Source organism: Equus caballus, chromosome 1, assembly GCF_041296265.1.
Source record: "Equus caballus isolate H_3958 breed thoroughbred chromosome 1, TB-T2T, whole genome shotgun sequence".
Lineage (NCBI taxonomy): Eukaryota > Metazoa > Chordata > Mammalia > Perissodactyla > Equidae > Equus > Equus caballus.
The window spans coordinates 145,359,812-145,375,726 of NC_091684.1; the positions used below are offsets into that span (position 1 = coordinate 145,359,812).

The 15,915-nt window shown below is 43.5% G+C and overlaps 1 protein-coding gene across 1 annotated transcript in view; it reads left to right on the forward strand.

Moving 5' to 3' along the window:
- MYO1E (myosin IE) overlaps positions 1-15,915 on the forward strand; it is a 190,441-nt gene that overhangs the window by 308 nt on the left and 174,218 nt on the right. Inside the window, exon 2 of the mRNA XM_023616529.2 lies at positions 93-280. Within this exon, the coding sequence (XP_023472297.1) occupies positions 278-280 (3 nt within the window). The 5' untranslated portion in view covers positions 93-277. The remainder of the gene's footprint in view (positions 1-92; positions 281-15,915) is intronic.

Consider the following 15,915-nt stretch of genomic DNA (forward strand, 5'->3'; position numbering starts at 1 on the left):
AGGCGGGCGGCGAGCGCCTGGTCCGAGTGGACCCCTGCGCTCGGCAGTATGCGCCCCGCCTGCTAAGTCGTCTGCTTTTCGCCCTCACCTAGCGCCGCCGATCCCGCCTGGATGGAGTCCCCCCAGGGTTCTCATTGGCTCCTGTGAGTGCTTGGGTGTCGAGAGCCTGTTTTTGGCGAAGGGAACCAACTTTTGAAGTTCGCCCAGGAGACTGCGTTCCAGCCCCAGCTCCCCGGCAGCCGGACCCGGCAGAGGCGCGACCGCGGCGCGAGTCACCATGGTGAGTTGGCCGCGCCGCGTCCCAGGACGCCTGAGCCTGGGATGGGGCAGGAAGCCCGGCGCAGGGCACCCACCTCGGGAGTGCTGCCGAGGCCGGGAATGGAGAAGTGGACGCGGGAGTCCGCACGTCGCGAGCTCCTGTTTCCTGCTGCTTTCGGTCCGGCCGGGCCGGGGGAGAGGAGCGAGGGGCCAAGGAAAACTTTCTTTCGAGTCGGTTTCGGCGTCGCCAAACTTTCGGTGGCCGGGTTGCGATGGCTGCCAGCTGTCGGGAGCCAGAGTGTGGGTCGATCTGAGTTCGGGCGCACGGCCCGCGGGGGTCCATTTCTCCCTGCGGGGGAGCTGGGCGCCGCCGCCGGTGCCCCTTTGGTCCTCGCCGCCTGGGGAGGCTGGCTGGCACGCTGGCGCGGGCGCGGCTGGCTGCGCCCCCTCCCCTGCGTCCCCTCCCCGCCGCCCGGCCCGCGCCCGCAGCTGTCCCCACGGGCATCGCACGCCGGCCGGAGCGGCGCGGGCGCACAAAGGCCGGCGGGGGCGCCAGGTAGGGCGAGCACCTGGCGGGGACAGGCTGCAGGAGCGCAGGGACCGGCGCAGCCTGCACCGCGCTGGCCTCGGCTTGGTGGGGCGCCGGGCAGGGTCTCCGCCGAAAAGGCCGAGTAAACACCGCCCACCCCTCCCCCAAGTGCAGGGTGCCTGGCACTTTCTGGGGGTACCGTGAACGGTCCGCACGGGAGGAAGCCGAGGGTTTCTGTTCTTTTTCCTTGGGCACTTTGGGAATGTATGGAAGGGGCTGGCTTTTTCTCTGACTTCTCCTCTCCCCCCACCTCCCCGCTCCGCCCCCAACCCCCTCCCCTCCCCAATCACCGTAGCTTCATCCCTTGGGCTTCAGTGTGGTGTACTTTTCTTGCCAAAGCACAAAAGCAAGGACTCTATTTTGAAGACATTGGCAGTCCATCAGAAAAAAAAAAGTTCAGCTACAAGGCTTCATAGTTTCCACACTTGCTCTTTTCAAATAATCCGGCTTACGTGGATGAACTGGTCCTCTTCTGGATGTTTACTTGTTTTTTAATGACAGCGAAAGTGGAGCTAAGTCCAAATGATAACAGTACAGCGCTCCTTTATCCCGCATGAGCAGCCTGCGGGAATGTAGCCAAGGCCCATCGCAGCCACATACAGCGCTAGGAAGCAGCCCTTGACCCACTGCTGTGTTTATTCAAAAGAATGATTAAAAACAAACACAAAAATATTTAAGGGCATCTTTGACCCAAGCTTTTTCTTCTTACATAACCTAAAATTATGTCACATTTGCCCCTACCTGAGAAGACACTTTGTCTGTAAATAAATTTCCTCTTTCAGTTTTCAGGTTTAAGAAATCAGTCGCCCCTAAATTATTTCTGGAACCGGATCCAAAGCCATTTACTTACACTGCGTGTGTGCTTGGGTGGAGCTACCTAATTGGGTCACTGCCTAATTGGCCACTTGAACATAAGCAGTGTGATAGTCCTAGGACTTTAGAATTGCTGTGATTATTTTCCACGGTTCAATATTGCTGAAAAGAACCCACAGTGTGTTTTTGCCAAGAGCTTAAGGAATCTTACTGAGTTTAAGTACTTGAGGGGTACCTTGAGAAAATGAACTTTCCCTTAGTTTACTTATTTTTCATGCTGAGCAGACCGAGAAGTAGTCTAGGATGCCTTTTTGGAGACCTTGCAACCTCGGTGCTCAACTCGGCCCCATTGCTCTTGAAGTAAATGGTTGGTCGAATGGATGCTGAGGAGGCGTGTGGTACGGAAGACTCTTCTGGAGTTGTGTTAGCCTGTCCATCGGAGGACAGGGTGTGACTTACCTGTTGATGGGTTCCCTGCCAACAGCACAGATGGCCATGTTGTGGGCTGCCAGGAGACTATCAGTGTGTCAGATACGGTTGCTGAGGCCACAAGTCCTTGACAGAAAAGTTGAAACAGCTGGCCGTCCTGAAGTAGGAGATGTTTTCCATCTCCTGGATGTGGAGTAATTTGGCAGAAATTAAGTGAATTATTTCTTCAGAGGCTTGAAGAATTGTCTGTTCATTAGATATGGGAAATTGCCTTAGAACAGAGCATCAGCATCTTAAATAGTCAGAAGCCTCAGTTATAGTGTTTTCTGTTTATGTAAGACCTCTTCAAGCCAAATGACGCTTCATTTTGTCTCACGTCTGTCTGGGTCTGCCCAGCTGCATCCCTCAGCTGCTTAGAACAAGAAGAGAAGGGGCATTGCTTTCAGTGGGTGTGGCTGAGGGCTAGCACGGAGGATATAATTCATCAGGCCCTTGGCTGGGCTGGAGGGAGAGCACCTGTACTGTGGATTTTTGCGTGTGTGTGTGTGTGTGTGTGTATGTTGCATCTCTTAGGAAGTCTAGTAGACATAAGAAGACTGTCCTCCTCCACCGAAGGGCCTACCAAGACTCATTCAGTTGTGACTCACGAGGAAGATTGCCATCTTCTGACTCATGAACACAATGTATAGTTTATAGGCCACTTCATATCTTTCTCCTGAAAACTCACTTTGGGACACTTTTCTCCATCTTTGGAGAAGGAAGAACGCTACTGGCAATAGTAATTTGTATCTTTTTCTTTATGAGACTTGACCTGAAAATAAGAACCTCTGCTTGTCTTTATAATTTAGTGCACATTGGTCAGAAGGGTGCCACGGTCTCCTTTGACTTTAATTAAGAATGGTACCCATCTAAAGTTTCGTTTGTAGAATCTGGCTTTGTCATCATCCAGAGAGAAAGTTCTGCTTTTGTGGCCATGACCAGTTGGGACTGTCTAATGGACTGGAACCCAAGTCTATAGCTCTGTTATATACTTTGGACCCAGAAATTATGATTCGTGGGGCCTCTGTGACTTAGCCATACTGAAATAGTTGAGTAAATTTGAATTGGCCATCACCACAGAATGTGTTCAAGGTGTGTCCCCTTTTTCTTACTTGCGTGTTACTTGTGAGTCAATTGCAGATGTCATATAAAAATGCACAGGAACAGGGCTCTGAACTTAGAAATCTGATGGATAGCCGACTACAAGGTAGGTAAGGTCCTTTGGGTGAAGGCATGACCTGTTTTTAGAAAGTCTGGAATCCATTTCAAATATGTTTTCTGGGAAGGTAACCTAGTCCAATCCCACTGATTAGTTTATCAGATTGCTAAGTAGTCTCTTGGCCAAAACAACTCTATTCAACAAAACAAAACCAGAAAGGGATAGGAGAAAGTGCAGAAATGTTTTTTTTTCTTTTTTTTTAAGATTTTATTTTTTTCATTTCTCTCCCCAAAGCCCCCCCAGTACATAGTTGTATATTCTACGTTGTGGGTCCTTCCAATTGTGGCATGTGGGACGCTGCCTCAGCGTGGCTTGACAAGCAGTACCATGTCCACGCCCAGGATTCGAACCAATGAAACACTGGGCCGCCTGCAGCGGAGCGCGGGAACTCAACCACTCGGCCACGGGGCCAGCCCCTCTAGAAATGTTTTGATGGACGCAGAAGACTTAGGGAAAATTCTGGAGTCTAGGACATTATCTAGGGCGGGATTGAGTGTGCCAGTCTCGTGGGAAATACATGGCCAGCCCAGGGCAAGGCTCATCGATGAGAGTCCAGATGAACACCTGCAGGTCAGCTGTTTGCAGCCGCTCTATTGTAAGTCTCAAAGTGCTTCCTTCTATTCTCTCACCAGCGGGAAGGTCTAAACTTCAGCCACCTATCTAGTAAGAGTGTTAGATTTTTACTGATACATCCATACCTTCCCACTGGGTTTCCCTTAAGAGAGGGAGTTGCTGGGTCTTTTCAATCCATGGAATATTAAAACAGAAGAAATCTGCATCCAGCTGCTCCTATTCGGAGCTATCGGAACATCAGTCTAGATAGTTCTATGAGTGATGAGGCTGCATATCGAACATCTCTTTCTTAACCCTTCACGTCCCTCCTTCAGTGAAAATACCCACCCCTCCCGCCCCAATATTGCACGATGGACCTCTTTTATTACTCCTTTCGCAGTTAAATCTCGTGAATTCGAGGTCTGTTTCAGGGGTTATCTCTGGGGCTAGATAATGAGCATTTGGTAAATATGACTTGAAATCCACACGACTTTTTGCCCCTGTACTTAGTGTTAATGTCATGAGCTCTTGTGAGACTAAATGAAAGAGAGAACCTGGAGGACTTTGCATGTCCTGATGAGGAGAGGACTGAGTCTCATTACTTGGTAAGAACTTGTGAAAGTTCTTTTCATCAGCTTCCAAAAGCAAAAATATTTTGAAACTCTATACAATGCAAGGTATTATCAGCTTCATAATGGGATGTATAGAAATTGTGTACACTCATGATTTTCCAAATTTGAGTCATCTACTGTTTAGTTTTTTCAAAGATGCAGCAACTTGTGTTTTTATCAATATGTGATTGAAATGAATTTCTTCATGGTGAATTTTTAATTAATTTTTTTCATACCTTGCCGGGACTTAATATTTACAGAGCAAATACGGGGTTAACGGTTAAATGCCAAAGGTATTAAAAATAAACATCTCAGCCTTATAAGAACATTCTGTAATAATGGTACACAAATTGTGTTTTGAATTTCAACTTCAGAATTTATTTTGGCAGAGTCGAAAGGTTTTTGGGCATCCTAGTGAAGTATTTTTTTTTGCATATCTTTATGACAGCCATGCTTGGGAGAGGTCGAACCGAAATGATTGTCCCTAAAATAGTGACATTGTCTTTGGCAAGCCATGGAACTTAGACTGCACATCTGGGTGAAGTCAGCCCACCATGGGAACAATGTCATTAACATTGTTCAAAGCACTTTTGAATGGTTATTTAAGAAAATCTATTTTTTAACTTCCTTTATGACCTAAAATGTTTGTGTCCAGCGTGGTCCCCCATCTTACCAGAATTTGCACCAGGTCCCTCTCAGCTGTTTTCCAGAAGTTACATTCTGCCTCACAGGAGGAAATAATGGCCGTACTGAAGATGTGCAGTATCATGGAAAGCAGGTTCTGGAGGCCAAAAACGAGGTGGCCCTTTCCAGGAATAAGTGTAGGAATCGCTCTGAAGGGAGCCACACTCTCTTGAGCGTTTTGAGTTCTGATGTGTTTGTTAAAAATTCATTCATAGGACTCTATAATCATTTACTACATTTTGGAAAGTAAAACACACACTACATTGTAGAAAGCCCAGAAGAGAGCTTAAGGATTCTATCCTACATCCTTTTGCTTGACTTCCCAGAGAGATCTAGAAGGGTTAAATGACTTCCAAAATCTCAGAGCCAAGTTTTGCCTGAGCTTCTGCCAGAGTCCAGGTTTTCTGATCTCAATCTAGTAAGGCTTTTCCCACCAAACCATGATGGTGGATTAGAGTCTGTTTCCTTAGAGTCTAGACATGACCAGATAGTTTTCTTTCTGGGACCCTTCAAAAAAGCCTGCTGGGAGATGGAAGGTTGTTGGTTATTTTTGATTCATGACTGTATTGACTTCAAAAGATTATAAGAAATAAATTTAGGAGAATTCAGCGATAACAACACTACCCTAATGGTAATTATTTTCATGTCTTTGGGTTTCCTTCCAGTCTATCCAACACATGTCATTTTTATTTAGTTGTAATTATGGGGCAAATATACAATTTGTGCTGTGTATTTCCTCACTTATTTTATAAATCCTTTTCCTTGGTAAACTTATTTATCATATTTTGGTGGCAGTATAAAAATCCCATGTAGCCTGATCACCCAGCCTGAGTCATAACTGTGCAGAGACCTCTTCTCTAGAGTTGTGTACCGGGGAGCGTTCCTCCCCAGACCCACTAGGACTGCTGTGGTCAGTAATGGGCTGCTCAGCCTCCTGTCGCTCCTGAGACTTGGAGTTTCCTCTTTGGTGTAGAGTCTGGAACAGGACTGGCAAGCTTAGGGCACATTCCACACTCCCAAGCCCTGGCCCAACAGTAGGTACCGTTGGTGTTGCCCTTGGATTCTGGCATTGATACCAGTGTGTGCTCAGCCCTCTGGCTCTAACTTAGCGAATATGAGTGGTCCTATCAGAGAACATGAGTGGTTGGAGATGGAGAGCTTTGAACCCCGAAGTGGAGAAGACGCAGCAGTTGCAAAGGAGGTTAGCATATGTGCTTGATAGGTAGGAATTCTTACCAAATATGGTGCCAACTGCTGGGAAATCAAAGATGGATTAATTAAGCACTGCCTCTGCTTATGAGAAGCTCACAGTCTAGAGGAGAAATGTTAAAAAAAAAAGGGGGTGGGCTTTCATATACGTGATTTCATTTCATTCTTGCACCAGTGATGGTTTTTGTTGCCATTTTACAGGTAACAAAGTATAGCGAGGGGAAGAGGATTCTTCAGGGCCATACAACTTGTATGCAATGAACCAGGTCTGCTAGCTTTATACTCTTTCAAAAGCAATTGAATAAATTATTTCTAAATTTGAAATTCTGGAGTCCAAGTCTCTGTATAACACTTCTTCATTTCACATACTCTTGAGGGAAGGCAAGGCCAATAAAATATATATATATATATATGTTTTAGTAAATTTTACTCAATAATACCAGAGTGGGATAATTTAGACCTAAGAACATTATCTATTATGAATAGTAAGGGTCTGGGCATTAATTTTTTGTTTTGGGACTTTGCATATCACAAAGTTTGGGGACTAGATGAGATCACACTGGGAGCAAGCATAAAAGTGAAAGTCATGCTAGAAAGGTCTGTGATCTCAATTAGGTTAAAAAAATAGAAAATAAGGGAAACAAAATAACCAGAAGAAATTTACTCCTTTAGTCCTTACATACGTGGCAGAAAATAAACAAAAAAAATTAGGATATCGTATCATTACTCTCTAAGTAATTCAATTGGCGTGACCAGCATTTGATGCTGACAGCAGTTTAGCATGATATTATTTGGTAACAGAAGGATTTGGACAGAATCATTGTCTGATTGTAAGGCATTTTCAAAAACAGCAAAAAAAATAAGGTTGTTTTTAGTGTCCCAAGTAGATGCGGACCTTTGTTACAGGAAATTTTGGATTTGAATGTAGAAGCACCTATTAAGCTATTTTAGAGTATAAATAAAGACAGCTTCCTCCAAGACTTAGGAATGCTCTAATGCAGAGATATGTCTGCAAAATGATAGCAATTCTCCTTTCCCCCATCAGATTGTCAAACAGAGATTCCTAATATTTGGGGGTGTCCTGGGGGCCTCTGAAAATATGTTGAAAGATAGTGTTCTCTGACAGTGTTTGTAATAGCAAAAACAAAAACAAACAAAAAGCCAGGAACAATCTAAATTTCCATTAGGAGAGAAATGCATCAATACATGTGACATTGATAATAAGGGATCAATATGCGTAGATATCACAAAGGTAGAGTTTGGTGAAGAAGCAAGTTTAGAAAGATACATATAAAACCATTCAAGAAAAAATTTAAAAACAAGACTAATATATATTGTTTGGGGATATATATTCATATATGTATATATTCTTTTAAAAATATAAATCAATGGACTAGAAAGATACTAAATTGAACATGCTAAAGGGGAAGGAAGAGAGAGAGAGAGGACCGGGGTTCGTGGACTAACTTTAACACTATCAGTAATGTTTTATTTGCTTTATATATTAAAAAGTCCAAAGCAAACACGATAGTATCGTTAATTCTGGGCAGTGTGTACATAGATATTTATGTCATTCTCCATGGTTTTAACATGTAATTTCCAATTAAGAAAAAACACATAAACCTACAATTCTTCCTATAATCGTAGGACGTTCATAAAGCTCCAAAGCCCATACAATATTATCCCAAGAGTTGTAGCAAACACTGTCTTGAGATGAATATTAGGGAGTATGGTCAGTTCTGGACCTACATCAGGTTCTTTTAATGACAATTGACGTGTGCAATCAGATCACTAGTAAGTCCCAATGAGTGTTAGGGAAAGAGTCATTAGGGATTACATCCCAGGATGTTCAGTACATGTTAGCATCTCTTAGTCACCTTTCTTAACCTCTTGTGTCTGTTAGCTTTGAAGTTTAACCCCAGATTTCGTGGCTTAAATAATAAACACTTATTATATCTCACTATTTTCTGCATCAGCTGGGCAGTTCTGGGTTGGACTGGCCCATCAGATCCTTGCGGTCAGCTGGTGGCTTGGCTGAGGATGGATGATCTAGGATGGCCTCACTCATATGTCTGATAGTTGGCACAATTTCAGTTGGGGCAATGGATATGACTTGGCCATGTGTCTCTTGTCACAACAGGCTAGTCCTGGTTTGTTTACGTAGCAGTGGTCACAGGGTTCCCAAGAACAGTGAAAGCAAGCAAGCCCCAGTGCATAAGCATTGTTTAAACCTCTGCTTACATCATACTTGCTGTTGTCCCATTGGCAAAAGCAAGTCACATGGCCAAGCCCAGAGTCAGTGTGGGAGAGGGCTACCCAAGGGCTCAGATACAGTTCTCCACTCTCAACCTTTTCTTTCAGCTTGCCTTAATTGGATGCTTACATTGAGGCAGGAGTAGATTCAGTAACAGCTTCAGTTTCCCCTGGCTGACCCTTTGAACTCCTGTGTGTGACAGAAGCCCCCACGGCTCCTGATATATCCACTGCTGTTTTCCCAAAGCACGAGGAATTGGGACTGTAGTTCTTTTGCATGACAGAGACTCAGTATGATTTCTAAATTGCTATTTTTGTTGGGAAAAAAGTAGAAGCAGGGGCCGGCCCTGTGGCCTAGTGGTTAAGTTTGCACACTCTGTTTCAGCGGCCCAGGGTTTCGCTGGTTCAGATCCTGGGCGTGTACATGGCACAGCTCATCAAGCCATGCTGAGGCGGCATCCCACATAGAAGAGCCAGAAGGACCTACAATTAGAATATACAACTATGTACTGGGGGGCTTTGGGGAGAAGAAGAAGAAGGAAAAAAAAGAAGATTGGTAACAGATATTAGCTCAGGTACCAATCTTTAAAAAAAAAAAAAGTAAATGCAGAAGCTAACAATGAAAAAAAACTCATTTTCTGTTAAAAGGAGCTTTGTGAAAATAACAAACATTTTACATTTAAGTCCTAACTGAGAGAGCAGTGAATCATGCCAAACCAGACTGAGCTGGATGGCCTATTGGACAGACGGGTGGAACAATACTGTTTGGATAGGTGGGGACAGTACTACTTGCTGCCTATTTCCGCCTTTTCAGCCAGCACTGAGCTGTCTATGTGGAGAAAGACATTCCACACACACACACAAAAATACTTTTGTCTTGGTTGAAAGTCATGTCTTTTGGACTATAAAATGGTTCTCAAAATAACCCCATGTCAATTCCATATTCTGTGCTATCTATGGGCTCCTCAAAAGATGTGAATTGAGTAGGATTAACTTAGCCTTGTGAACAGGTCTCAAAAAATCCATTAACCTATAGATCTTTCACTTTGACTTTCTTTTTCCTTTCCTCTTTTTAAATGGAAAATTTAAAACTACACAAAAGGGGAGAAATCTCATCCCCCAATTTCAACAATTGACAATGCATGGCCAATTCTGTTTTCTCTATTTTGTTAATGTGATGAATCACATTGATTGATATGTGGATGTTGAACCCTCTTTGCATCCTTGGGATAAGTTCTACTTGATCATGGTCTATGATCCTTTTAATGTGTTATTGAATTTGATTTGCTAGTATTTTGTTGAGGATTTTTGCATTTATGTTCATCAGGCATATTGGCCTGTAGTTTTCTTGTAGTATCCTTGTCTGGTTTTGGTATCAGGGTAATGCTGGCCTTGTAAAATGACTTTGGAAGTGTTCTCTTCTATTCTATTTTTTGGAAGAATTTGAGAAGGATTAGCATTAATTCTTCTTTAAATCTTTGGTAGAATTCACCAGTGAAGCCATCTGGTCCTGGATTTTTCTTTGTTGGGAGGTTTCTGATTACTGATTCAATCTCCTTGCTAATAATTGGTCTATTCAGATTTTCTGTTTCTTCATGATACAGTCTTGGTAGGTTGTATGTTTTTAAGAATTTATCCATTTTTTCTAGGTTGTCTAATTTGTTGTGTATCATTGTTCCAATCTTGTTTTCTCTTTTCCCAGCTTCCCTTTGTTTATTTTGAAGCAAATCCTAGATATCGTATCATTTCATCCTAACTATCTCCATATTACATTAGCTTTGAAATAAAGCAAAACTCAGCTCTCGGCACTAACTACTCTTTGGGCTGGAAGAAGAGGCGTGTCTCAGAGAACCACAGCAAGTAGCTTCCCTTTGACTTTTAACACTAGGGGCTTTGTTTTACGGAATAATGTAGACAGCTCCAGTCACTGGGTGGACTTAAAGCTTGACCCAGTCTCATCCACAGGAGAATCTGGCAGTGCTATCTCGGCGTCCATTGTCTTGGTGTGCAGGGCGGGTGTGACTCACCATCCTACAGTCCTAGCTCTGTTCAGGCACTACCTTTAGGTATGGTTGGTGGAGCCAGTTTGTGGTATTGATCTCTTCATTCCTTCTCATCTATACCTGTATCATGGTGATGGCTATACAAATAATACTTGTTTCTCTCAATGATCAGATACCTTTAAACATAGAATGTCAAGATGAGAAATATCCCGGAGACTACTTGGTGGCGTCTGTGAAATTGTATGCTAAAGTTTGTGTCTGTGTTCATGTGTGCATTTTTTCCTAGGAAGAAGATTCATAAATCCCCAGAGTGGTCCCTGGTCTCCACAAATGACCCTCTGAGGTCCAGAGAATTTAGGTAGCCTGACCAAGATCAACCCCTGGCAAGTTAATAGAAGAGGTTGCCCTGGAATACAAGTCTCTTGATTCACAGTCCAGGGATCTTGGTCCTAAGTCTGCTTTAACTGGAAATGTTTGAAATCAAACATAATAAAGCTTTAGAGAGAAGGGAAGTTGAAAGTGGTAAGTTAGAATCACTTTTTCTAAGATTCTCACAGACACTGAACCAATACAAGTTACCTTGAGGTAATGGTGGGTGTTATTTGTTGACAGCTAACTTGATTTTTCATAATAATAATAGAACATAAAAAGAGTCACAGCATTGGTCTGGTATTTATTGTTTTTGTATTCTGTTATCACAAAGAGAAATACGTCCAATACAGAGATCAAACATAAATCAAGGGCATAAGGTTTTAACTTTATGTAAATAAGTGAAAGCTATTATTTCCCTGGTGAGGATGCATTGTTATTATTTATAAAATTAATATTTACTAATTGAGGTCACACAATGAGAAGGAAATTGCTGGACTCCAATAACTGGACTCTGGAGCAGATTTCTGTGCTGTTTCTCTTATCTAGGACTAGGGCTTGGGGTGTAGGAAAAAAATTGGAACTGGGATAACCTCTTACTTCTAGCTCTTTCTCTCCCCTGCTCTCCAGCCCCAACCACATCCTCTATCTCTCTAGCATCCTGTTCTTTCCCCATAAGGCGCTTTCTCTTCTAGATGTCTGCAGGTGGGGTGAGGAGGAGGTTTGGAGAAGGCAGGAAACATACTTTGCACCTGCTCAGAAGTGAGGACACATAATTAAGGCCACCGAAAGAAGGGGGGCTCTCTCCTCCCACCCCCGAGCCCTCTTTCTCCTCCTCTGTGGAACCCTGCTTAGCACCTCTCCAGCGAGTGTGGAGCGCCAATGTGTCAAGCATTGTCTGCTTTACAGAGACAATAAAGCACTGTCCTCTTTGTTTGGGGCTATGTAACAGAGTCTTCAGTTTGGGCAGCAGTTGTATTTAAGTGTCAGCTGGCAAAGGTGTATTTATATTTTATATACCACTCTAAATATAAGAGGTAGTGAATTGCAAGATTCCACCACCTGCCGAGTCCTGTGGATTCCACCTCCACAGTGTGGCTTCAACCTTTCTTGCCTAGATTGCCTGGTCAAGTTCAGCTACTTGCTGTGCCCCTTACAGGCATGAATGTTCTCATCTTTGCCTGATGTGTGGCTGCAATCAATTCCCTCCCTTTCCCCATCCCAACCGTCTAATTCTCCTTTTAGGCCAGCCCCAATGCCACCTTCTTGAGTCTCACAGTTGGAAGTTATCTTGAAATTCTCATGGCTCTTTATCTGCAAAGGTCTTGTGAATATTTATGCACATTTTATCTTCCCTGCCAATCAGTTACTTTTCAGGTAGAGTCCATTCATCTTTGTCTCCCATCCCCATTTTATGACTTGTCATACGAGGTATCCAGTACTACTTTTAAACATATTGAGGGGGAAAATGCTTGCATTGCCTTCTGCTGTTTGTGAGTATACGTTCTTTCAAATTGCCCCCTAAGTCTTCATCTTGAGTGACAAACGTAAACTGCAGAACTGCCGCACTCTCAGAATCCACTCCAATAAACCACTGCTCTTGGTTACTCTGCTAATGGAATGAAGCAGGTAGGAGGAAAGTAGTGAAAGCGCCCTGTGATTCAAATGTCACCGGAGCCTTTGATTTTAGTGGGAATGATGAAGTTGTCGGAGGTAAGTGTCACTCCTCGCTTCATTCAGCATGCCCTGTGGAGAGATGGAATGGTGAGGACAGAGAGGAAAAGAGGATAAAGACACGTATTAAACGGGGACTGGAAAGCTGAGCCACTCATTCGTGGAAGGCAAGAGAATCAGTCTGCCTATGATCACACCTTTTTTCACTCATCAGTCAGCTATCATGTTGAAAGCGGGGCAAACTCCCTTCCCCCGGCTGTTTCGCAATCTGAGAAGAAAGGTAGTTCTCCCAGAAAATGGAATCGATTGTGTATGTTGCCAGTGATTTTCACAAGTGTGGATGTTTAAGAAGTAGGAAGAGATAATAGATGGAAGAAGGGATTGAAAGAATTGAAATGGGATTTTGAAGCAGACATTTTTATTGCTTGTGGCTCTGGAGGACAGGTTGAATTCAGGTGTTTAAAATTCACAGGTAATTCAAATACAGGTAACTTCAAACTGTCCTCCTGAAATCTTTGTACTGGAGCTCTTCAATGAACAAAAGGGGCAGATTTGTGTTTTTGAGCTTTGGGGAGTATGTTTTCCATGCTCAGGTGCAGATGTATGGGGTGAGGCATTCGAAGCTCGCTAGAGTGGAGAAGAAATGGCCTCCAAGGTGAGGCGGGAGGGACCGGGAGCAGTCCAGGAAACTCCTGGGGTCTGGGAAGATATGTACAAGCACGAGTTTGAACATTTTGAGTGAGGAATTTTGAGTGGCTTGTAGACCAGGAACGACAGAGTTGAGACAGGCAAGGTAAATTGGGGTCCTCCTGCCAATGGGAGGTTTTGAGTGATTTTAATTCATTAAATATTTGTTTATTGTTCTGTCCTCTTAAGCCGTAAACTCCTTTAAGGGAACACCGCGTCACACTCGTTTTTGTATTTCCATCACCTAGTGCAATGTCTGGCATGTGATAGAATCAGCGACTTTGCCTAACTGAACCAAACTGTTCCCACTAGACCAAACGTGCATGGAGGGCCGAAAACCTTCCAGTGCAAGTCGGTTACAGCAAGGCGGCCTCCAATGAATGAGCGATTGGTGAGAGCGGTGGACTGAAGTAGACAGTTAACTAATTGTAAACTGGAACTGTTTTTCCAAGATAAAAATAGCTCCCTCAGATGAAACCAGTAGGGCTTCCTTTTGAGTTTTCTTTTAATAGAACAGGATATTAGCAAGTTCAGCTGAGCTCCTGCAGAAGGCTGAGGCTGCAGAGGGAAGCTGGGTGGGCTGGAATGCCTTCTACATCTGACTCTCACTCCCTTTATTCCAATCCTCCTTCAGTTGAGATCTGTAGAGGCTAAGTGATTGCCTGAGGCCACACAACCAGTCCCAACTTGTCCCCTCAAGGGTCGGTGCAGCAATTTCCAGGCAGAAATGGAAACACTATTCATCAGGGCCCTTTCTAAGGACAAGTTCCCAACTCCAAATGCAGCCATTCCAAATCAGGTGTGACCTGTGACCTCACCTCAGGGCTTTTCTTCACTGTTGCTGGGGAGCGGTCAGGTTGGTTTTGGTGATATTGATATAAAAGATCACTACCAGATTAACACATAGGATAAGATGATTTTCCTTTTCAGCTATGTGGACCTTCAGAATGTAAAATTTCTTGGCAAAGTTTATATCTGATCTGGTTTAAAGAGGAGAATTTCCTGCCTTTGCTTTTCTTTAAGCAGACTAACCACTCACCTGCCCAAAGGGGACCTTGTTTTGCCATCCTCCAAAGGCCATATGGTCTCCAAGGGGACGTGCTAATGGATTAATTGTTTTGTGCATTCTGCTTCTCACAAATTCTGGCAGCTTCATTTGCATTGAGAGTAGAATTTCTTTGAGTATCTTGGCATTTCCCTTGGTTTTGAATGGCTCTTAATGTTTCTTTGAAAGGTTGTTCAACCTTTAGTGATGGGTATGGCTTTCTCTATATAAGGAGTTTTTCTGGGTGCGGGATGGAGAAAGTGAGAGAAAGGGAGAGGGATCTTTTTTTATATATATACGTTATATCTATACAGCAAACTGTAGATTATTTTGGAGCCTCATATTTACGTGGTTATGTTCACTTGGCTCAAATACTTTAGTTATGTGGGTTAAAAGATTAATGCATGCAAAGGAATGTTGATATTTAGCCTGACAAAAACTATGCATTTACAGAGCTGTGGTTTGCTTTTCAAAATGTAGAAATGTAGAAAAGGTTTGTTTCTTACCTGTGACAAAGAATTCCAAGTATAAGACTATTCCGGCTCACGGAGTAAATGCATTTTTTAACGTTCAGTGTACATGGTATATTTTAGATCAAATAGCTTTATAGTGTACCAGGGCGGTAATTCTCAACGCAGGGTGGAATCTGACTTTTGGGAAAGGGAAATTGAAGGTCGAAGAAGCTTAAGGATACTGATGTTGGTTAAGTCTGGGTATACTGGCCTCCTTAGAACAGAAGTACTTCCTTTCCCTGCAAACAAGTTCAGGACTTCCAGAGCTGGGAAATCATGTAGTAGAACTGAATGGTATAAATCACTCAGACAAATACAGGATAAGGCTATTTTGGGACATGTTTGTAATTAGCCAGGGTTACATGATGATAAGGAGTTTTCAATGGCTCCTCCAGTTTCTGAGGTTGTTCTGTGCTTTGCATTCTCAGTAATTCCTTCTGGAGACCTTAGTCTTTGGTGGGGAGGGGTGTATGCTTCTGTGAATTTGACAGATTTCCACACCACTGAAGAGAATCTGCAATAGGAATTAGCAGTTACCGAGGACCACTCTGTACTGTCCAGCACTTGTACCTCCTTTGAGGTAGGTAGAATTTTTCTTAGTTTGCAGATGAGGAAACAATACATGAGTTAGGAAACCTGCTCAAGGTCACCCAGCTGAAAAGAGGAGGGATTTAAATTCAGAGTTACCTGAATCTGAGGTCTGCTTTGGAGAGGAGCTGTCTATTCCTAGACACGGACATATTCAAGTTGTGAGTCCGTGGACTAGCCTCATGGGATGTTACGAGAACTACAAAACTTCAGGCCCCATCCCAGAGCGAGTGATTCTGAATCTGCGTTTTAACAAGATCCCCCATTTGATTGCAAAGCACTAGTGCACAGGAACACTGCAGTCCAAGCAAGGTAACATGACTCTAAACATGTCACTAGAGGAAATCTGATGGTTGTCCTCCAGGATATCCTCGTCCAAGG